Here is a 23880-nt window from a genome sequence, read left to right as displayed (position 1 = left end):
TCTGGATTTGAAATACATTTGAGTACATGTACCAATTCCCCACCTAATTTCTACATACAGTAACTTAATTTCTATTAAAAATTAGGGGAGTAACAGTCATGCCAGGTTTTCTTTCATGTATGCTCAGCTCTGAATTAGAAGGGCACCGATGACCCAACCTACCACAGTACACTGCCGCCTAATTAAGGAGAACGAAGCCTACAAAGAACTATCACCTGGTTGGCTTTTTTCCTCTCCTCTTTGGAGGGAGGAAAGATTTGACTCATACTGCAAAGTTATTACACCTGATCTTACTGTAAACAAGAGTGCTCAGGTTAGATAATGCAGCATAACACCACAAAGGTCAACACAAGTTGCAGATTTACGGAGTGGGGATTTCATCACAGAAAGGAGGAAAGAAGCCCTTCCTTCTTCCATCCCACAACAAAGATTTCGGTACCAGCATAGCAACCAACCCTCCACAGGAAGTTGAGAAATGAATCGGGCTGTTGGATTGATGTTGATTTTTCTGTGCTTTAACGCCAATGCTGCTTGCTAGTTGAGAACTAGTCTGGTTTATGTCTACATAAAACGATGAAACGCACCCCCATTCGAGCTCCGTGTGCACGACAGAAAAAGACACTAAATGAAAGCGGCCAAAATCCTTTTTGCAAGAAAAAGATTTCAGTTTTCTTTAATGTTATTTAAAAACACAGAGCAGTAAGCGAGGAATAAATTCACCTCATAATTCTTCTTTGGGACAGTATGACAAAAATGAAATCCTACAAACAGCAGGGCTATTTCTTTTTATACTGAAGAGAAAGTTACAAGAGAAACAACGCATTTAGAACATAGAAAAGTATTCCACGAAGGGAGAGAAAAACACTCAACATTTTCCACTCTTACCTTAGCCATTAAAACATTTTCTTCCTTACAAACTTTTCTTTTTTAATAAAAATGTTATCAATGTAGAAGAAAACATTTCTAGCATGACCTTTCAAATGACATTTACACAGCACTGTTCAAACTCCTCAGGGAGGGGCTGAGCTCAGGTGGGTCCCAGCACCACCTTCAGCAGGTACAAGTAATGTTGCTTACAAAGCAACATCTTTAGGCCTGTCTGTGACACAGCCTGCTTTACAGCTGTGGGAAACCTGAAAGAATCTGATAAGGTAGAGCACCGACAACTCAAAAAATCACGAAAGCCAAGCAAAAGGAAATCGAGCAACTAACACTAAACTGAAGTGATTCGCAAAAATGTTTGATTAATAAACGTCAAATAAATTCTCTGAAGACGTAAAAACTGCAGTTAAGCTCAACAGAGTACACAGTCTAAGACTCTTATCCAAGTAATCTGCAACAAAATCAGGAAGGTCTAAAAAAGCCTATCCTGATCCCCACTCCCTGAGTCATCTCTCAAGATGAACGTGACAATTTTTATTTCTTTCTTTATTTTGAAGTCAGCTGCTACAGGTGTCTTAACTGTAGCCCAAACAGTGTCAGCAGTTCACAGATTTTGCTTTTTCCATGATATGCTTGGCCCTCAACTGCTGCTCTTTATCAATGATCAAATCACGAGCTCTGATGCAAAAGAGGTGAGTAGGAAAATGGATAAATCTATCAAAACCACGTGCTAGTTACTTCTTTGCAGTAGGAGAAATTTCTTTTTGCCTTAAGACAAGTTGCACTGACTGTGGATACTACTGCTTGAAGCTTGTACAGCTACTACTGAACAATGGAAACATTAAGCATGTTAAAGCACGCTAAAACTAAACCACATTGCATTAAATTGCTATATTTAAACTGTTAATATAACGCTATTGTTAAAACAGACAGTTATCTGAGATGGCTTAACACTATCAGTGTCAGAAATTAAATGCAAGAGAATTCATTTAATCAAAACATTATGTTTTATATAATGAATTAATCATTCACTTGGCTTTCAACTGCCTTTGAACAAAGTGTTTCATGACACAACTTTACCTTCTATACAGTTTCAATTCATAAATGCTTTTAACCAAGTAGACTAATTGCACCTTACCAACTGAAACACAAATACTTCCCAGTGTGAGCTCTGGAAAGGGTTTATGTGACTGAATAAAATAAATTTGCTCTTAAATGCTACGTTTAAGGATATGACAATAAAGCTGTTATCAGAGAAATAACTGCTTAAAATTTTAATTACCAAAAATGAACCACATATGCCTATTTTCCACAATTTCAATCAGTAGACCATTTATGTATTGAGTTGAACAGAAGAACTCTATCTAGGAGGAGGAAGTTGTATTGTAAAACAGTATTATGCTTGTAATAAAGTAAATGCATGGTTCAATACACATTTCAGAGCTATAGTGCCTTACACTTTTTATTTAACCAAATATTGCATAGTGAGAAAGGAAGGGAAAAAAGAAAACCAAGTGTTAAAATAATAAAAATGTGTATTAAAAGATATTGCTGATCTCCTGGGTATACTGTGAGCACTTATAACTTAGTACCAATACCTAAAGACAAGGTTATAGAGAACAAAATCCTGGATTATGAAACTTTTTTTTTTTCTTTTTCGCACAGAACACCACAGCTATGTGAAGTCTGGTCGTATTTTAATGATTCATATTTCTTTTATCCCAGTACAGAAAAGGCATTCATGGTTTATGGTGCCATTTTTCTCATTTTCAATACACAGAAAGAGCTGTCTCTCCCATTTCTGACTCAGAAGTGTTCTCTTGTAATATTTTGGAAGATGATCTGAATAGGCATCTTAGTTACTTCTGCATCAAATATAAAGCCAGTTAGTAAAAATCTGCTTACTTCTGAGGAAATAATGTTACTGTAATTCATAACGGTGAAAACCTCCAGGATCTTCCTTCTTCATCCTCCACAATATTAGTAACTTTGAATGCTTTCTGTCATGCTCCCAGAAGCAGAGGTGAAACTGAAGGTTAAAACATTTAGAAGGGTTATACAGAATCCTGACTACACAGCACTTTCTGCTATTATGTGTCGGTTAAAAATTTTGTGTTAGGAGTTTTAAATCCTATAAGAAAAAAATCAAGCAACTCTGATCCTTTTTAATTTCTTAATTCTTGTGGAACAAGAGCCAGTACGATGATGTCTCCATAATTATGCTTTTGGTGCCAGATCAAATCTAAGGCATACATTATTCAGTGCAGAGTCATCAACACGGTACAGAGAGAAGACAAAAACCTCTTCATTCTCCCATAAGGACCCAACAGGTACATGTGCAAAACCCAGCAAGACTGAAATAAAGATGGACATGACATACAAGACATTGTGTAACTAATATTTTCTCTATGGTTTTACAAATAATCAAGTATTACATGGATTATTGTTTTTATAGCTTTAAGAGGAGCAGCAGTGGTCAGCAATTTCACACAAGTTATTAAAATCCAAATAATAGCATAAGAATGCTATTACTGAAGCCACCTAACTTTACCAGAACAAGAGCAGCATTTGTCAAATATGACAATCATCATGTAAAAACACACGTGCTAATGCCAGTCAAACTCATACCATGCATCTTGAGGCTGGAGTTAGATACTGAAGAAATTTACCATGTTTTGGTAAATATATATTCAAAATGAAGAAACACAGTGATAAGAATAGGTCAGTAACCTTGAACACAAATGGTAATCAAAGACATCTATGAAAGAAACAAATGTCAAAGAGATGCTTTAAATATTTTTCTATTTATTCTCTTGCTCTTATTTTTTTTCCTTCTTCGTGCCATTTTTACTTCTTGACAAAGTCATGCAAACTGCAATCAATGACTTTGAGATCATGACTTCCAAGCAAGATATTTTAACAGAAAGGCACACACATAATAGCAAAAGAGAGCTTCTGTTAAATAGCAGACACAGATTCTTCAGTGACCACAGCTGAGGTGGAGACGTGTCACTAGGCGTTCTCACTCCTCAGCATGCTACTGAACAACAACTGATAGCTTGTACTTGTACAACACTTTTCCACATGTACTTTTCAAAAAGCTTCCCAAGCAAAATGTGTGTCCAGAAGTATTTTACATTTGAAGTCACAGACTGAGTGACCTAATGCAGTTCATCAAGTTAAGAGTTAACCAGATTTACCATCCTTTTGGTTTCCAATCAATGCCCAATTGAGCAAGAGGATAAAAACCCCATACACTTTAAAAACTTTTAAGCAACGATAAAATCAGGAATGCAATTGTCATAGTTTTATGATCTTTGCGATATTATTGATATAAGAATGAACACAAATCAATAATACAAAGCCATGATGTTTTTTGTGCTGCCAATAACCTTGTGTGTTCCAACCAAAAAACTCTCTTTTAACCAGGTAACTAGGTATCTTCTTCTAACTAATAACGTAACCTGGAAGAAAGGACTAAGTCTATAGGAAACAAGGATTAGCAATTTAGCAAGTACTACATTCACTTTTCAGTCACCTCCTGGGGAAAAAAAAATAATAAAAATCAAACCAATCCAACCTTTCCGTAACATGAGAGATACATATTATATAGCTGAGTCAGTTTCTATAATGAAACTTCAAAATAAATGATAATATCCATAATACAAACCATAGTTTTAAAATATATCCAGATGTATACTTGTATATATATATTTATATATATATTCAAAAAGAAAATTATTTTTTTCCTTTTATATACATATAAACATTTGGTTAATACATCTTAAATGTTTTTCCATATTTAGGACTAACTTTTTAAATACCAGTTTTAAACAGTTCCTTAGAATATTCTTTTTCTTTTCTTTCTTTCTTTCTTTTTTTTTTTTTTTTTGAAATAATATTCAAAAAATGAAGAACTATCTCAGGGTAATCATAAAGCACACACAAATAAATTAACATCATACAAATGTGGTTATACTGTTCAGAAAGTCCAATTCTCCCATTTGAAATGAAATGGAGACCAGTGTACCGTAAGGGTGAATCATTTAACAATGTATAAAACTCATTCTCTCTTTCTACGTCAATCTTCACATGAATTTTGCTGCATTTCCATAAAGCAAGAAACAAAATATATCCACAGAACTCTTGCAACAGAGTTGTGTTTCACTGGATAAATGGACAAATTTTGCTGAAGGGCAGCAAGTCAGCGTTTTATCACCACCTGAACACTAGCAACACCTGTGTCCTTGAAAGCTTCACGCCTTGAACTAGCAGCAACATATTTGATGGGTTCAGTAGTAGTTTTTTCTTCCAGTATTGTTTTAGACTACTTTGCATATACAGCAAGTCAAACATCCAGTACTTGTGTGCAATGTTAATCCACATTTACATCTGAGAACTCATAACACATGGAAAGAAAGATGAAAGAGAATTACATCCCATCTTAGTTCAGTGTTTTCAGTCCACATACAGAAACAGCAGTGAAAAATAAGTATCTTGGAGGACAGTAGAAACAGATGAAATACAACAGCTAACACTAAGAAGTACGTCACTGTTGGAAGGGCAAATTGGAAGTAAAATTGATCAACAGAAGATGTAGAATGTACCATCTGTTTAAATGTATAAATGCAGTATCATTTTGCACATCACATACAATTATACAGTATTATAACAGCTGGATTACTATGAGACTTAAGGAAAGTGAATACTTAATTTATCCTATTCTTAATGTACAGTAGTTATGCATTAGAGTTTGAAGCTTTTCATCAGCCATTTAGAGGTCAAGGTTACATTCCTACAAACATTAAGTGTCCCAGTAAGAAAGTTGCAAATATTCACTTCCCATGAAATTTCATACAATACAAAGATACTAAATACCTTCTTAAACTGAGTCATTTCAGTTCTGTTAGTTTTCCTTTTGTATTTTCAAAAGAAACACAAGATCTTTAACTTCCAAAGTGAAGGGTGTTTAAGGCAGTGAAAGATATGCATTGAGGTTTCCATGATTGCTTATGATGCCTAAGTAAAGCATTTACAATTGCTCTCATACCTATCAACATGATTTCTTTATACTGTACATGATTTAGCAATCTTTGAGAAATTTAAAGTGCCACAGTTCAAATGTGCTCATCTGTCTTCTCACAGGCTTCTAGTCCACTCTAGTTGCTTTGAGAAATAAACCCCTGCTTTACTTAAAAAGCAGTCTTTTTAGGGGGAAAAAAAATGCATCCTTCACTGCTGTGCTAACTAGAATCCAGTGGTCGAATCAATCCTTCTTTGTAAACACGAAGAATAGCTTCACAAACAAATTTGTATTGACTCTGTATAAGAAAAAGAAACAAACAAAAAACATTTATGTTGAATTAGTCGAACTCCTGATTATACAGTAATATTTAACAGTACTAGCAGTCTTACTGCTTCCTTTTCTCCTGGACAGTGACAGGAAAGAAGGTAGAAAATTGAAGGAGAAAATTCAGCTCCCCTGGCTGTATTAATATGACACAAATGGCACATGTACTCTTCACTGAATGAGAATCAAGAAAAAAAATTATCTTACACTAAGGAAAAAAATCTGCAAACTTGAAAGAACATATCCTTACATCCTAGGGAGTATCATTTGTTTGTAAAAACTATGAAAATTAAGTTTCTTCTGACTTCGATGAAACTGGCTCTTTACACCCTTTTTATATCTCACTAGAGGTTTTTTTGTACCATTATCTGGTAATTACAAAGATCCTAAATCTCACTGTTGCACATTACCAGACACATTTAAACTATACAACCAATTGCATTTACAGTTACCAGACACGATATACTGGCGAAAATCCATAATGCCTTACTAAAAACTTTTTCTTTTTAAACCTTCGCTGCACTGTCAAAGAAGATGGAGTTGCTTTATTTCAAATGGGTAATCACATCACACATCATTTCATTTCATAAAAGGATGTAATCAAAAGCTTTGGAAGGAATACTTTTGAAGAGTAGCAGCCACGTTAATTCTTCTGCACCTAACATTTTGAGCTCATTTAGTTCTTACAAGGTATTAGCAGATAAGAATGGTATTTATTTTCTCCAAAGACTGTTTTTCCACAATGTTTCAAAGTATTATTTGTTAAAAGCAATTAGGCTGAGAATCTTTTTCTGAAAAGTGATACAAGAAAATATTACAATTCACAATGAAATCTCCACATGGCCAGAATAAATATTTATGATTAACCTAATCCTGAGAACGCAAAAAGAACTCACGAAGATCGAAGCACACATCTTCCAAAACTACTTTCGACTGTTCCTTCAGTCAAACCCCCAAACGAGCAGCTTTGACTCTACACTGTATTAGAAGAAGCACAGCTTCATGTCTTCTGAATCCCTTTTCGTATCTTTGAAACATTCTCCCAGCTGCCCTTTTATGTCAGCTCTCATCAATGCTCCAGGAGGATTTGGAAACATTACCCCCAGCTCTCCCAAAGGGCAGGAATTAAAGATGATGCACAGACTGTGAAGAACCTTTTGTTGCGTTTCAATACCAGTAGTTCAGACCTTTACTCTTGTCCATACATGTTCAAAATATTTTCTCTTAAGTACAGAAAAATATCAGGAAAGTTCAGATAGAAATTCATTTTCTGTATCTCAATTTCCTGCCTTTTCTTTCAAACCTTCAGTCAATTACTCCCACCTCTAGTATCACTCTGTTCTTTTGTCTTTATTTCTTAATTACCTTGACTTTTCTCTTGTTATTTTCATTTGCATATTTCTGCTGCCAGAACAACCCAACTGCGATATTTAGCTCTCTGCTCACTACTTCTGTTAACTCCTTTGTGTGATGAAGCTATTGAACAAGAATGAACGCTTCAGCATTGCTTCCTCTGACTCAGACTCTGACTACTTGTTTTCTTTGCTGTTATCTATTGCCTGTATTCCTACTGTTCACTGTGTTCATAACTACTAGAGAAACATAACTCTTTTATTATGTCCTAAAGCATCACTTTCAACACTGTTTAGTATCTCTAATTACTCTTTAAAGGAATATAGTGCTTTTTTTTCCCTTAATATAAGGCCATAGAGCTACACAAATTTTGTATTAGCTTATATTTTTTTGTTAGGTTAGTTTTTGTTTTGCTATTCCTGATGACCACGTTATAGGTCTTTAAGAAACCACAACTTGCACACGATAAACAGAAGACGCTTAATTGACCTGTTAATAGCCCTGCTATTAGAAAAAGTCAAACATTCAGTTTCCTAAAGACTGGGGCTAACCTTTCTCACATCATGAGATCATGTGTCACTTCTGGAAGAAACTGGCAGGGCACTATTCATACAACTTGCTCCTCAATCACACAGTCAGTCTTGATGCACATCTAGGAAGTGCACTCATACAGGAATGAATGACAAGAAGCCCAGCAACATGCATGAGAAATCTCTGTTCACAGAGCACTCTAGGATTATATTTAGCAACCATAATTCCTGATGCTTTCTGATTCTTTCACACACCTAAATAATGCAAGAATTCCACCCATCTGGTCAATCGTAACTCCAGCAGACCCCTTCCAATCCTAACCATTCTGTGATTCCTCTGCTCAAGGGGAAACCAAAGTGGTGCATGTTATGGTTTTTTTTTGTCTTTTTTTTGTTTTGGTTTTTAAGATAAAAGACAGAAATGCTAGGTTTAACTGCTGACTATGTGGGTCTAAACTTCTTTACTTCCATTTACCATAGGGTACTTAGTTCTTTTAGATAATGCACACAATGTTCTGTTATCTGACTTCTACTAAAGGCAGTGGACTCTTATCCATCACCTCTAACATCAAATTGTTCATTTCCACATTTAACACAAAAAAATGGCCTAATGATCCCAAATTTTCAAACCTCCTCTTCGTTACAAATCAGCTCTTATTTTCATACTTCAGTTATTGATACTATCCAGCTTTTCCTGCATTTTATTCTTACCCCTTGTTTTTCTAAACTGAAGTAGCAGCACAATTTAAAAGACATTATTCCTACCAAATTTCACTTCCTCCACAAATCATAGCAAGAACACTTTTATTTTACTTTCAGTTTGAGAATACCTATGAGGTTCTGTACAAAGAATGAAAAAACAAAAAGTTTGTTTTATCCTCTTGCATAGAATTTAGGTGAAGGAATATAAACAGATGATTTGACTAATGTCTCTCTACATTCTAAGTGCAAGGAATAGAAATCAATCATATTTTAATGACAAGGTAAGAACTATTTACAGTTAAATACACACCTCTCCAGTAAACAAACCTTTTGTGAAATATTATGTTTCACTGCACTGTCATGCTAAACATAGGAAGTGAATGAAATATAAGGGCAACTGAAGACTGATACAACTAGACCATGTAATACTTTGCATCTGTGTTAAAACTGGACAACAGCAAAATATATACAGAAAAGAAGGCTTCCCACTCTGTCACTTACTGATGTTTGAACCATCATAGCTCGCTGGTCTCGCATTTTTCTTACAATATCCAGTGGATAAACAGGCTGGTTTCTTTCAATTAAGCACATGGCTGTTTCCATAGTGACCAACACACCAGTGCGACCGATTCCAGCACTGTGAAATGTAATAGAAAAACAGTCTATAAAAATAGGATTTTGCAGTTTGCCAGACTCTTATCATAATATTATGATGTTAACTAGCTTTGCAAATTACAGGAACATCTTTATACAATTAGATCACAGAGCTTAACTCTAAAGCAATTTCAGTGACATTTCTTGCCAATGATAACAACAACAAAAATTTATACAACTAAAATTAAAAAAAAATCCCAAAGTAAATGCTTTCTAAGAGTTATAGCTACTTACAAATCTACACGATTTTATATTTTTGACTAAAAAGATAAGAGGTAACTGACTGCTTTTTGACAGGTTCTTTAACTGCAGTAAAACTTTGCAGTACCATTCAAAATGGATTTACAGAGGTGGTGGAAGATAAAAACAGATAACTTACATTACAGACAATCAGCTTTGTGATAATTATGTTACTAAGCAATTTCACCAACACATGGTAGAAGAAAGGAAAGAAACTGGTACTGCAGCCTTTGTGTTTCCATTTAATTCCAGGAATCTGCTACCTTGCAGACACTTCTCCAAGCAAATGTTTATTGTAAGCCTGAAGCAAATGTACTGGTAGAATTTTAAAAGATGAGTACCTGCAGTGAACGAGAACTGGCTCATTCTCTATTCTCTTTGGCCTCATGCAGGTCACAAACTCCAAGAAGTCCATGGAGTCATCAGGAACACCATGATCAGGCCAAGCAACATACTGAAGATGGGTGACTGTGTGTTGCTGTTCTGTCTAAAAAACAGTAAGATTTGCAAAGAGTGTTCAGAGTTACAGTTCCCAAGCTGATGTTTATTAGGAACAAGTCACACCTTTCTCACAATCGGCAGATGCTGTCAGATGTATATGACATTGATAATGTTTGTCATTCTGTAATTCGTAGTAACATATAAACATGTAATTCTTAGCAATAGACTAATGCTGCCTAAAAAAATGAGGTATCAAGTTTTACTTGTGATCTAAACAGTTTTTCAATTTCTAAATTTATTGACTCTTGACCTGTAAGTAATACCATTGATTCACCTGAGGTAAAATGCTATGCAACTTACACAACAGTTTAGAACACACTGCAAGAAACAGCTGAAAAGTCAAAGAAGAAACATTCAGAATGACATAAAAATAACAGGGCACTGGGGCTTCACAATCACAGCTCAAAAGCATTGTTTTGATTTTACATTTCATAAAAATGAGGCTATTTATACATTACTGCATCTAGGAATGCTACACTGACACACTGGTTCAATGCTAAAAGGAGTGTATCACTTGTTCATTACTTGCAGAACATTAGGTCCTGCCATAAAAAACAGATGAAAGCCATTTTCATCTCATTTTGCAATCTGATTCTATCTCCCAGTGTATAGCTGCATATGTATACTTAATATGCCTGTGTATTTACAGTCTGCTATAATATAAAATTGCCTTCAACATTTGCTTGCTGTAGTTTCTTTTAAAAAAACATATATGTAATTTTTTGTAAACATATGAATGATTTCTGTACTGTCAGAGGACATTTTTCTTTATGAACACAATTATTTGAAAGATTCTGCTATACAAAGACCTAATTTTTTCCATTCAATCATACTTAAAAACACTTCTACAGATTTTTTTGTATTTTAGCTTTTTGTTAACTTTATGAAACCATGCAATTGCATTCAGATTGGCTGAACTGCTATGTTACAGGTGCTGCCAATGATTAGAGTGGGGAAAATAAAACAAACAAGAAACCAAAGACTCTGAGCTCTGCTGCATTGTGCAGTGAGGATATATCACTCTTCATAAACTAAAATAAGCCTTCACATCTTTCCTCTACCTCTTCCACTTTTAGCAACAGTTATACTGTTAGGTCTGTTTGACTGATGTCTATAGCTAAAGTTAACATTTGACACTTACTGAAATAAAACCCTCCTTTATCACTGCACTAGTCTATAAAACCTGACCTCTCCCTAGTGGTCCATGCAAGAATGCTTTATTGATGGTAGTGACTTGGAACTTTATTTATTTTCTTAAGTATACAATTACTGGAATATATGACCTGTTTCAAAGGCCTTCGACTTCTGCTTTCCTCTTCCATTAGAGGAAGTGGTTCCACTCCCAAGGAACAAGCTAGTAAGACACAGAAGGAAGATGACAGAATGCCTACTGCTTATATACTAAGCGGAGCTCCAGGAATTGATTTTATCCCAGGCAACATAATTACAAAAATGTATATTTGTGTCCAGGAATATGAAGACACACAATAGGTTTCCTACTTTGCTTCTTGAAGGCAGAGGCTGAGCAATCACAATTAAAAGGTATAGAGTAATGCCCAAGTGGACGAGGTAAGCTGACGTTAAAGACCAAACTCACTGTAACTCAAATTGTAAACATTTGAGATCTATTCATCCAGGTCATCAAATGAGCCCGTAATGACTGGAATCTCTGAAAGAAGCAGCATGGCCTTTTAACTACTCAGTAATCTAGGCCCGAATAACTTGAATTGCTTTTGTTTTTTCTTTTTCCTATTTAAATAGCTTAAAGACATCAAGTACAATAAGAGTTGTACATGCTGTTAGTCCTCAGACAGTTTCTTCTGGTGTCGATCATCTTCCACTTTCTGCTGCATGCCTTATTTATTCCTAGAGATCAATATACTTGTTTGTTAGCTATTCTAGTTATTTCTCAAGTTTCAGTGCAGTTTCCCAGTTATTTATGTTTTGATAAAATCAACCTGTTATTCTTTTGATTGTGGTGTTCTGAGATAATTCAAATTGTTAAAACTTGGTCACTACTTTGCTTATTAAAATGCACAAGTATATTTATGTTAAAAGTAGTGTTTTTTAACTCTAGTAAATGTCTCATTCAGAAAACACAGAACTATTACCATGAAGTCTAGAATTCATTATTTTTTAGTGATTGGTGTTTTTGCTCGTTTGTTTCTACTTTTCAAGTCTACGTTCATAATGACAGTCACCTTTTGAACTGAAAATAACATAATACTGAAAATACATGGAAATAACTTGCATTAACAGACAACAACTACAAACATTTAGTACTAAATTAAAAAAATAAAAACACGCAAAAAAGTGCTAGAATTCTATTTATGGGTCCCACAGTTAGCCCCCCTGTCATGTCCTATTAACAGTACTTATTCTTAAATAATTTCTACCAGACCCTGCTTCTTTGTGAAAAACTGGTAATAAAAAATGAAGAGGCAGCCTCTAATTACACTTAATCTGATTAGCAAACCATTGTTGTCTAGAAGGCAACTTAAAACAAAGTCATGTTTTTTCTTTTTACCCCATTAAGATTTCAAGTGACAAACATAATTATAACATCCTTACTAATGGTAAGTGTAGAACTTCTCTTTATAAAAACTGGCTTTATTAGTCCCGTTTTATAAATCCAAACACATATATATGCTCACTGAGACAGAAAGAGCTGCTCATTGCCACATTTTCCCTAACTCGACATTACACACCTTGATATTCCAATCACATGGACAGGTTTCAATTATATTTTGTATTTGCTATTTCCAAAGATCAGTTCCCAAACTGGTAGAACTATAAAAAGAAGCCCAGTCAATTTACAGACTCCAGTGGCACTTCTGGATTATGTCATTTTCTCCCATTTATCACCAACTATCTGGCCAACATTTAGCTCCTTCAGGGCACTGACCCACATTTACTTAGCAGGCAGCTGCAGAAATCTAAGACATCATATCTGTCCTAAAATATCTGTTACTCTCCTTCTGATGATGATGACTGTTGCTGCAGCAAAGACACTGGCCAAAGAAATTAAGTACTTGCATTTACTATTTTTGTGCAAATTCACAACTCCTTATTGCAAATGCAACTTCAATGTGGATAGGCTAATATCCAGGATTTCGTTCAAAAACACAATGGTCCTTCCTAGGGCTAGCAGAGGTAACATGTCAAACAGGTGCTGTAACACAAAAAAATCGCATGTGAGAAGATCTTCAGCAACAAAAACATCCATCCTTCATCTTTTTGCAGTTTGATACCTTGTTTCTCATAAATACAATGAAAGGTAGGCTTCCTCATTTCCTTCTGCTAAATCGATTCTCACTGATTAATAAAGTAGTCAGGTGTTCTTCAGGAAAAGAGCACACACAGACAAGAATTATACTACTTAAATAAAAGGAAAGAAAGTTAGGTTCAACTTTAATTTTGACTTCTCTTCAAACTTGAGCAGCTCAGTTTGCATTTTACTACTTTGTCTTTCAATTTAGGTTTTAAAATAATCTTCTAACAGTGGTAGTTCTACCACTTCAAACTACATTTACCTTGAAACAGTCCAATCTTCTGCGAAGGAAAATGGTACACTTTCAGCTAGTGAGCTTTACAAATATATTGGAAAGTTGAAACTCTGTGATGAGCCTGGTTTACGAGAAGAAGAGTGGTAACTTCTTCGCACTTCTATTCCAATCTCATTATGCTTTTGAACACACCTGCCATGAAACTTTTCATCTACTTTTTGTTCTTTGGCTCTTTACTATTCAGAACCAATTCATTAGTTTTTTCTCCTACAGTGAGTTTGACAGAATGGAATACATTCAGTCCAGACACTTCCCAGAGAGGTCTTTAAAATACTTTTGCAGTGTAGTAATCCGTTCCAGACATTTATGATGTGGTCAAATTTATATAAATCATTGAAAATAAAATAAAAGATCTTGTGTGGAAACATAAGTTTCAGTGAAACAACCTAAGAGTCTTTAATGTGAACAAGCTGAGTATTTCCCTCAAACTACTGTTCATCACACAACTTGCAAAAAAGAATAAGCCTAAAGAATTAAGATTTGTAAAAAAAAATTAGAAATATATTTTCAGCTGCTCATTTACTGCCTCCAATTCATTTAATATCAATTTAACACCATCACAAGAAGGACCACATACTGATCATTCATAAATAGAATGACGCGTCATTATTTGTCTTGCAATTTTACCTACTGTCAGCAAACAGCAATATCCTTCCTTAGCAAAATGAATTTATGCCTAACTAATTTTCAATTTCTTTGAATTGATATTCCAATTTATTTATTTTTTCTTCAAATGACTCTCTCCACTGTGTTGTCAATGGAAATTATAGCTTATAAATTAAAAATATGCTTTTCTCTCAAAATTTTATTTACATTGTCACTGTTTGTGCAAACACTCTATAATCTGATACAAGGAATTGTCTTAATTACATTGACTTACATTGTTTATAACGTGTCACTGCTCTCTCTTGTGGTGCTCAATTGTTATTATGGCAGTGGTTTAACTGGTCTCTAACGGATGAAACTAAAACAATTTATTTTAATATCTTTAGGGTTTGTTGGTATTTTTTGTTGAATAATATATTTTAGTTAATACACTAATCAGGTGGGAGAACAGTAACACACTTATTAAAGTAAGATGTGACAGAATGAAAAAAAACCAAACCTGCAACATTTTTTACTTAAAACTTTCTGAATATTATGCTCCAGCAAGCATTACCTCCATAGCCTTCCTAAGTTCCACAGCAGGATTCTAGTTAAATTTAACTGAATTTGTTTAAAGACAGAGGAAACTGGAAAAATAAATACTCAAAATTTAACTGTCTGAAACTGGAGAGGTCAGCACGTTCCAAGACAATTATCCCCAAAGGTAACTGAATGAAAGGTTTCTTCAGGCTTCTCATACTATTTTTTCAATGATTAAAGCAAACACTTATCTCATTTTATGAAATTGTGCACTGTGTGCTGAATTTATCAGTACACAATTTTTTTCCCTGGTTCTGTTTGTTCTGATTCCCCAAAGCATTCCCCCAAAAGACCAAACACTGCTTTCTTTCACAGGATAGATTTCCATCTTGAAGAACATGGGAAAGTAAACATATTTCATTCCACGAGGCTTAGAAAGGCTACATGTATTTCATACATTTGCAGTCACTTGTTTCAATTTCAGGTAAAGAAGCACCAAGAAAAACTGGGTCAGAAGAATCCAAAAAGTGTTCTGGTTCAAGTCTTCTGAATATATGTGAACAAAAGTTCAGGGGCGGCATTTTGTAAAATTCACTTTTGAGCAATTTTTCCCTAAAGGCAGGTTTGAAATCTGTGCAATTTAATACACACAAAGATTTTTCAAAAACACGCTTTTCCAATCAAACTCAAATCTCTTGAGAGTTTTGAAGCTTTATCCATCTTATTATGAAAAGCTACTTGTCTTCATAAAGACCAATCCAATGATGCTCACTTTAGATCAGGGAATGATAAAAGCCTGATTTGAATTCATATGACTTTTTATGTATTCTTTACTGAATCCAACAACAATATTTGTGTGAGAGAGTACATATAAAGCTCTGTAAACTATACTATTAAGCAGAAGATGCCCCCAGAAGAACAGATTTACTCAGCTTTAAAAAGGCAGCTCAAATGACATATAAAACTAGGAGATACTCTTTTTTTTTTTTCCTCACTACATTTTGAAATAAAAGCCTTCGTATCTTGATAAATCAAAGCAAAACTTGCACAGGGCTTTCAGTTATTAGGATCATATTTTTAACTGTATGGGACAGCTGGATAGTGAGCATTTCTTTCAGTGTGACCACGTGCCCGCTCAATTTAAATGTATATTGAAGCATGTCCTCAATGAAAAAGATTTTTTAAAAAGCAACAACAAAAAAAAAACAAACACCAAAACAGAACACAAAACTTCTTCCCACAACAACACCTTGACTGAAGTCTAGCTTCCAAATGATTTTAAAAATCATACCATTTTGTCTCAAGGCAGTGAACTCTCCACAAGCACATGCCCTTGCAGTAGAAATGACATTCTCAACTGATAGCTACCATGAGACAACTTTTTGTGAGATCCTTGTACTTTCACATTTATTAGCATGTCTACAGAAGCACACCCTTCATTTCAAAAAAATTGTATGAAAAAAAGTCACCTGCCCTACTCTCTCTAACATTTTTACCTACCACACGATATTAACTAGACACAAGAAGTGAATCATACTGAATACAGTAACTGTTGAACTTACTCAAAATTGTGAAACAGTGATAACTAATAACTGGGAAATAGCATTTGAGGGGGCTTAAGCTAAAACTTACAAAAAGGGTTAGATAACCAAATTTAATTGGCAATCAATTTGTGTCAATGATAATTAAGTTTGACTATGTATTTTTTGTTTTAGTGAGTTTAACCTCTTCTGTGCTGACATCCAAGTTTATCACTTACAGAGCAATTGGCTGAAAAACAGAATGAAAAGTCACAGTGCCCTCAGAACAGAAGGTTTCTCATAACTAGCATAAACCGTTCCTCTTTTTAGGAAATTTATGTCCTCAGATTCTTGAAAAAGAGCTAAAGAAGGAAATGTATAAGGAATTCTGGAAAACCTATGAACAAAAGACAAACGTTATTACCTATACTAATGCTTTGAGAGACAGAAATGAGATCTGAAAGTTAATTTCATGACACAAGAAGTAATGTAAGAATTTAATAAAGAAATATGTATTTCACTTCCCCTATAGTTTATAAGCCTCCTATTGGCATAGGATATGAACAGCTAAAGTAACTAAGTACCACACATAAATTAAGTACTTTGGGATTGAGATTTAAAACAATTTTTTCTTTAAACTCCAATTAAAGATGATGAAAAAGAACTGGTAAGATTCTGTGTATTCTATGAAATCAACACTGTTGTAAATTGCTTCACTGCTAGCTATTCTAGCCACATGTGCCATTAACCAAGTCACCCATACTTCATCCTTGAAAGAGCATAGTCACTTAGAAAAAAAAACCTTAGTGAAAAATCTATATATGAAGAGTTAGTGACTGCAACAATGTTTACAGTAAAGCATCAAACTTCATGAAGCTCTTTACAGTATCTGCATCGTACAACGGATTAATATATTACAAGACAGTGCAACTCCTGAAAATGTATGTTTTTGAGAAAGCCCTAAAGAAATAATTATAGTGCACTGATCCATATTATATATACACATCTTTTATAAAAATGTCTATAATTCACACAGCCTACATCCTCCTATCTACATATATGTCCATTTGGCTCGCTTAGACATAATTTAAGACAAGAAGCATTTACCTCGACATTTGTAATCACCATTTCTCTAATAACATATGCAATTGTACAGTCTTCTGACTGGCATCTGACACGAAAGCCACCGTATTCCATTACATCTGGTGGATCAGGCCAATATTGATGACATTTTGTCTGTAAAGACAAAGGAAAATTAAGCACACATCAAGACCTTAAACAAGTACTTCTGTTTCCAGACTTCTCTCCTATGGTCCAGAAATTCAGGGAACAACTACTGTCCTTTGCTGGTGCTAATGTTCAAATTCACACATAACATTACAGAACAGGATAAATCCTCTTATAAACTTGGATTTCAGACATTTATAACAGAAATCCAAATAAACTGGATGCAAGCTAAAAGCTTTCTGCCTGGTACTAAACAGCCATGTCTAAAAACTGTTTTTCAAAGCATGAGGTAGGAGGTGAAACACGGATTTGTTCCATCTTAAGAAAAGTGTGTGTGAGCAGTTTTCTCAGACAAAGAGGAATTTATTATCTTCAGCCGCTGAATAACAGGTTATGATGAAGACAGAGACGCACGTGAATTGAAACAAGAGAAGTCTGAAAAAGATGCAAAGAGGTAAATTCTGATTTGATATTGGCAAAAAGAATTTCAGTGAGAATGGTAGAGCACAAAAACAAACTGCACCAAGAGGCTGTGGAATCTTCATCCTCTGAAATAATCAAAACTTCATTAGCACGACCCTGTGCAACCTGTATGGACTTCAAAGTTGCAACTGTTTCAAGCAGATAGGTGGAAAAGTTATCTCTAGGAGTTCCTTCAGACCCGAATCAACTTTAAAAGCATAGTAGCACAACATTTACTGTTCAACGTCTGAGAAAAATCACCAACACTACTATGAGGTTAGAAGAAGACTGTTTTAAAAACTACTTCGCAGTGTTTTCAAAGTGAAATGTCATTTACCTGTGAGTTGGGCTGCAAATACTTGAGTGATATTTTGATATCTCATATAAAGAATGTTATTTCCTCAAAATCATAAACAATGAACTCCTAGGTATAGTAGTCATACTTAAATATATGAGAAAATTGAGTTACTCATCAAAAACAGAACTGCAATGTCAAGGCTCAGAATCATTAATACCTTTAATTTAGTGAGTACTCACATAAATGCAAGTATTTAGAGGAAAGTCTTACAGTTAAATAATGTGCACCTTTGAATACTACGTAATTCCAAGAAGTGTTAAGAAGCACTGGTAAATGGGGTAGGTGTATCAGGTAGTGCAGACAGAATAGAGAGCGTGTTAGTCTGATGATCTGTGATTCATCAGTGATTTGCAGTTTTTGATTCTGTGCTCTGTCAAGAAAAGGCTTTAATGCTCCTTCCAATCAGCTGTACAGCCCTAATCATGAATGCACTAGAGAGACAAAAAAAAACAATAACCAAAAAAAGAGCCTAATACATGTATTAACATTTTGTTATTGTTTTTTTTTAGAACATACATATGTTATATAATATAGCACAATTATGTTTTATTAAATATTAATAACATATATAATACAAATGCAATATTTAGTAAGTATAATGTATATAATATCATATACATTTATATATTTTTTTCCATGTAGAGGGATGGCCATTTTTCATTTGCATGAGGTATGTGAGGATATGTATTTGGAAAGAGAATATCCCATTCCCCTTAAAGGAAAGGGCAAGATAAAAGTTGAAGGGAGAGTTCTACCTATTAATCTCACATATTTACTTTATTTTCATTTTAAGATGGCATAAACTCAGACATTCATGAAATCCCACTTCAATTACAAGAATATTCAACTGCTGATATTTAAAAGTATGATCTTGACCCTCTAATATCATTAACAAGTGTCACTTCCTAGCTAGCTTGTTCAATCATATATTCACAATCAAAACCCTGAGAACAGCTGAAATGATAGTAAGACTACTGTTAGTCATGCTGACAAACTATCACTTTCTGTCTGAACGCTACAAAATACTGTAACAAAAACGTGTAAGAAAAAAAAATAGTAGTATGCTAGTTCAGATTTTCTCTCAGCACTACGTACCAGGACAGTCTTTACAGAAGTAAACTGCTTATAAGTACTCTGTAAAGAGCTTGACAGTAGGTAACATCAGTGTTCTGCTCAGTGAAGAATCTTTCTTCAAGCAGCTGCATAAAACTTCACTGAGCATTGAGATACAGGTTATGTACAAGCAGGCAGGCATGCCATGGATCTAGTTGCCAGTTCAGTTAAAGCTGCTGCTTTTCTATTCTTTTTTTTTTTTTTCTTCAGTCAGTTCAGCAACAATATGGCTGTACAGTGAACACACTGCTTTTCAGTTCCATAAAGTAACTGGAATAAAATTCCCTGAAAGACACTGATTAGCTTTAAAATCCTATTCTGTTTCATCACAACAGTATGTAAGTTATTAAGTGTGTCACAAATACATTAGAAGCTAGGCACTACACAGGGCAAACACATCTATCTATAGCAAGTCACCGACTACCAAACAGCCTTGTTAATTCACTTTTACCAGTGGAAATGTCTTGGACTCTGCACTAAAGTTAATAATCTTTACTTTTTTTTTTTTTTTTTTTTTTTTAACAAAGATGAGAGGGAGAGTGAAAGGCAGGCAGTCTGGGCCATACAGGTAGAAAAAAAAGGAAGATATGCTGAACTCAGTGAAGTGGAACACCACCAATTTTCTTGGCTACAAAAAAGGTCATGAACTGTAAAGTACAGCTCTTCTAGAAATTGACAAGGTGTATGACAAGCTTATTAAAAAAAACCCACACATTTTCAAGAAGCATTTACTCATAAAACCCAAACGATCACAAATTTTATTATATTCCAGACTGTGATGATTCAAAGAAGAAAATATAAGTATTTGCTTCTCTGAAATAGCATCTAAAACTACATATCCATTTCCAATGTTTAAAGATCTAAATGCAACAATGTATTGGAAATTTAAAAGCTCTTTTAAAAAAATGTAGCAGACCAAGTTGTAAATCAGTGACTAAAACTTTGACAGACCTTGCCTTTCATATGCACATAAGTCAAGTTTCAGTACAGATGCGTAATTAACACAGCGATTATATTAACTAGTTAACTATGTGATTATAGTATGTATTTCATTGTATGAAAAAAAGGTTGAAGACACTGGGCTCGTTTAGTCTAGAGAGCAAAGATCCAGTGGAATTTAAGCAGACACTCAGTATTTAAATGGTGATTTTAAAGTGTGCTGTTTTCACAAGGAAGCATAGTGGCAAGGCAATAAGCAAAGGGCAGAGTTGCTTTAGGGGAAATTATTCCAGGATATAAGAGTAGAATTCTTCACTGTTAAGAACAGTTAACTTTTGGAATACAGGCGAGAACAATACAATGTTGGCACTTCTTAGGTCCAAAGAAATGATGGAATATCTCCTGCTGGACCTGCTAAGACTTTCCTCAACAGAGTCCTAAATAACTGAATCTAATACTTTTTTTTTTTTTTTCAACAAAGGGACATGACAGACTTACTTATTACCAGTCTCACCTACACAAATTGGACATAAATAAAATTCAGCATGTTAACTTCTGACAGCTAGCATTAGCTAGTAATTTTTAGCTAAAACTAGTAAGTAATGAAACAATAGATTCCATTTTCAAGTTGGACTGCAAGTTTTGTTCAGAATTTCCAGATAGTTGCTGATTCTCTGGGAAAGCAACCATGACACATAATCCCAGCTATCATAGGAAAGTACAGTATGCAGTATGTGGTTGATTTATAAAAATTCAAGTCAATTCTGTTGATCAGATAGCTGGTTTGTTTTCAGAGAAATGGAAAACAACAGAATGTCACAGTTTGTCTTCCCTTAAATAATTCAGAAAGACTGACTTTCAGAGAAATTATTCAACAGAATAAAATGGCCTATTTTAGGACTCATTAGTCACAATAATGGGGAAAAGTTTCAAGGTGTAGTATTTCTTTAGCATACAAAGAACCTGAACACACTTACTCGTCCCCGTTCAGTGAGTGTTGTTAACATAATGATCAGTGACAACTTGTGATCCCAGACAACTTGCCAGAAGTGTGCACATGTGTGAGGAAGAGGCCCTTGTGTAGCAATGTATCTATTCACAATGCCCACAGAAGGAATTTCCATCTATAAATAAAAAGAAATATCCTAAGTAAGATTAGTTTTCATTATTCAATACTATTATTTTTATTCTTAATATTCAGCATTTCATTCAAACAAAGGACATTTTGAAAGAAGATTAGGAGGTATTTTATCTACTGAGGTAATTATTGAGAAATCAAAGTTGACAAAATACACAACTTAGGTGATATACAATACTTTTAATCTCCATGACCATGCTCAGACAGTAAAACACTTTCAGTAACTAGCAAAAACCTACAAAGAGAGTTAACTGCTCTGCTTCATTAGTTTAATGCCTAATTATTCACAGACAGAGAATTACAGAATGGCTCAGGTTGGAGGGAACCTTAAAGACCATCTAGTTTCAATTCCCTGCTATGAGCAGGGCTGCCACCCACCAGCTCAGGCTGCTCAGAATTCCATCCAACCTGGTCTTGAATGCCACCAGAGATGGGGCATCCATAGCTTCTATGGGCAGCCTAAGGCAGATCCTCCCCATGCTCTGAGTGAAGAATTTTTTTCTAATACCTAACATAAATTTCCCCTTTTAATTTAAAGTCATTCCTCCTTGTCCTATCACAATCAGACAATGTAAAAAGTCAGTCTCTCTCCTGTTCATTAGATTTCATAAAAAAACTGGAAGGCTGCAACGAGATCTCCCTGGTGCCTTCCCTTCTCCAGGCTGAACAAGCCCTCAGCCTTTCTTCATAGAAGAGGTGCTTCAGCCCTCTGATCATCTTTGTGGCCTCCTCTGAACCTGCTCCAGCAGCTCTGCACCTTCCTTATGCTGGTTGCCCCAAGTCTGGAGATGCAGTGCTACAGATGGGGTGAATGTAGGGGAATGCCCAGCAGCCATCTCTCTTTTGAGGCAGCCCAGAAAGGTCACAAGATAAATAGTGGAAGACAGTTTTCATTAAAGAACATTAAAAAAAAAGTCACAAAAGTTACCTGTATTCTGAGGCACACATAAGGAAATAAATATTAAATCACACAAATTTCTGTTATGCAGTATATGAAAATATTGGCAGATTCCACGTTTTTTTCTTCTGTGTATCATGGCAGCTGCTTATTTCACAAGATACGCTTATATTTTATGGCATGAATCTACACAACTCTTACATCCAGGAATCTCCCAAAATTAAAACAAACAAAGCATACTCCTTAAAACAGCTAAATTTAGTCTGCTATTGCAATATAAAAAGTGAGCAAATGCAGGTCAACCTATGACTTACATTCACGTAATTCGCATTAATGTAATCTTCATCTCCCTGCAATATTATTCTCGTGGCATCATCTGCACACAAAGGAAGATAAAGAGGGAATCAAATTAGAAACTAAGAGGCATGTTTTCCTTTTATTAAATAAAAAAAAAGAAACCATAGACAGACAAATATCAGGGTACAAAACAAAACAGAACATCCTTCAGAAAATAAAGTGAATGATTATGTGATTTGATTGAAAATAAAGCTTAACCAAGAAGTTAAATTAAACAGTTTTAAGCATATACACTGTCATTGAGAAAATAAAACAGAAGACGCAGAAAATATGTACTAATACTCACAAGGTAGAACATCTTTGTATCGATTCTTGTCCATATTCTGAGGTACTTTTGCACATGTAACAGCCAATCCCGGTTTCTTTCTATAAAGTTGCTGGAAAACAGAATTTAACAAAAGGGTAATATATGATTATGCTAAATGCATACTAAATAGATGCACATGAAGATAACAGAAAAAAAAATAATCAGAAACCACTTTAATTTTTCCAAGACAACTGTAAAATTCCCCTGAGAGTATTACTTCTATTTTTACATGAAAATTAACTTCTATTATTGCTAGTCCATCATCATCTCTAGAAGAATTTCTAGAAGGAAAAAGAAAACATGAGAGTCATTGATCTAAACCGTCTGTTTCTTTGCAAAGTCTTCTTTTTTTTTGTAACAGCACACAATTACAGAAGAGCTAGAAGGAAAATGAAATAAGAATTGAACAATAAAAGCCAACTACAAAAAAAGTTATATATTGATAACTGTTATTACTTGGAATCAACTGTAATACAAAAATTAAAATATTCTCTAGACTAAAACTACCACATTGAGCTCTGTTAATACCTGAAAAGGCAAATCTTCGACACACCTCAGTCTTTTAATATATAATTCTCTTCTATTTTACCAAGTCCTACACACTGCAAACTTAATCTGAAGCAAGTGTGAGCAAATGAGTGTATAACCAAAAATTAAT

General features: G+C 34.6%; 1 protein-coding gene across 4 annotated transcripts in view; it reads right to left on the bottom strand.

Annotated features, from left to right (window-relative positions):
* Positions 1 to 4835: 4835 nt before the first annotated feature.
* Positions 4836 to 23880, bottom strand: part of PTPN3 (protein tyrosine phosphatase non-receptor type 3) — a 156418-nt gene continuing 137373 nt past the window's right edge. For all 4 annotated transcript variants that reach the window (XM_065752640.1, XM_065752641.1, XM_065752642.1 and 1 more), the window contains 7 exons: positions 23202 to 23292; positions 22873 to 22934; positions 21500 to 21646; positions 17531 to 17659; positions 10053 to 10198; positions 9319 to 9454; positions 4836 to 6203 (listed from right to left, as the gene is read on the bottom strand). In XM_065752640.1, the coding sequence (XP_065608712.1) occupies positions 6126 to 6203; positions 9319 to 9454; positions 10053 to 10198; positions 17531 to 17659; positions 21500 to 21646; positions 22873 to 22934; positions 23202 to 23292 (789 nt within the window). In that variant the 3' untranslated portion in view covers positions 4836 to 6125. The remainder of the gene's footprint in view (positions 6204 to 9318; positions 9455 to 10052; positions 10199 to 17530; positions 17660 to 21499; positions 21647 to 22872; positions 22935 to 23201; positions 23293 to 23880) is intronic.

This window comes from Cyrtonyx montezumae, unplaced genomic scaffold, assembly GCF_038088225.1.
Source record: "Cyrtonyx montezumae isolate F1298 unplaced genomic scaffold, pur_monq_1.0 scaffold_8, whole genome shotgun sequence".
NCBI classification, from domain to species: domain Eukaryota; kingdom Metazoa; phylum Chordata; class Aves; order Galliformes; family Odontophoridae; genus Cyrtonyx; species Cyrtonyx montezumae.
The sequence above is the reverse complement of the archived record's forward strand: the minus strand, read 5'-3'. Positions and strand labels throughout refer to the sequence as shown.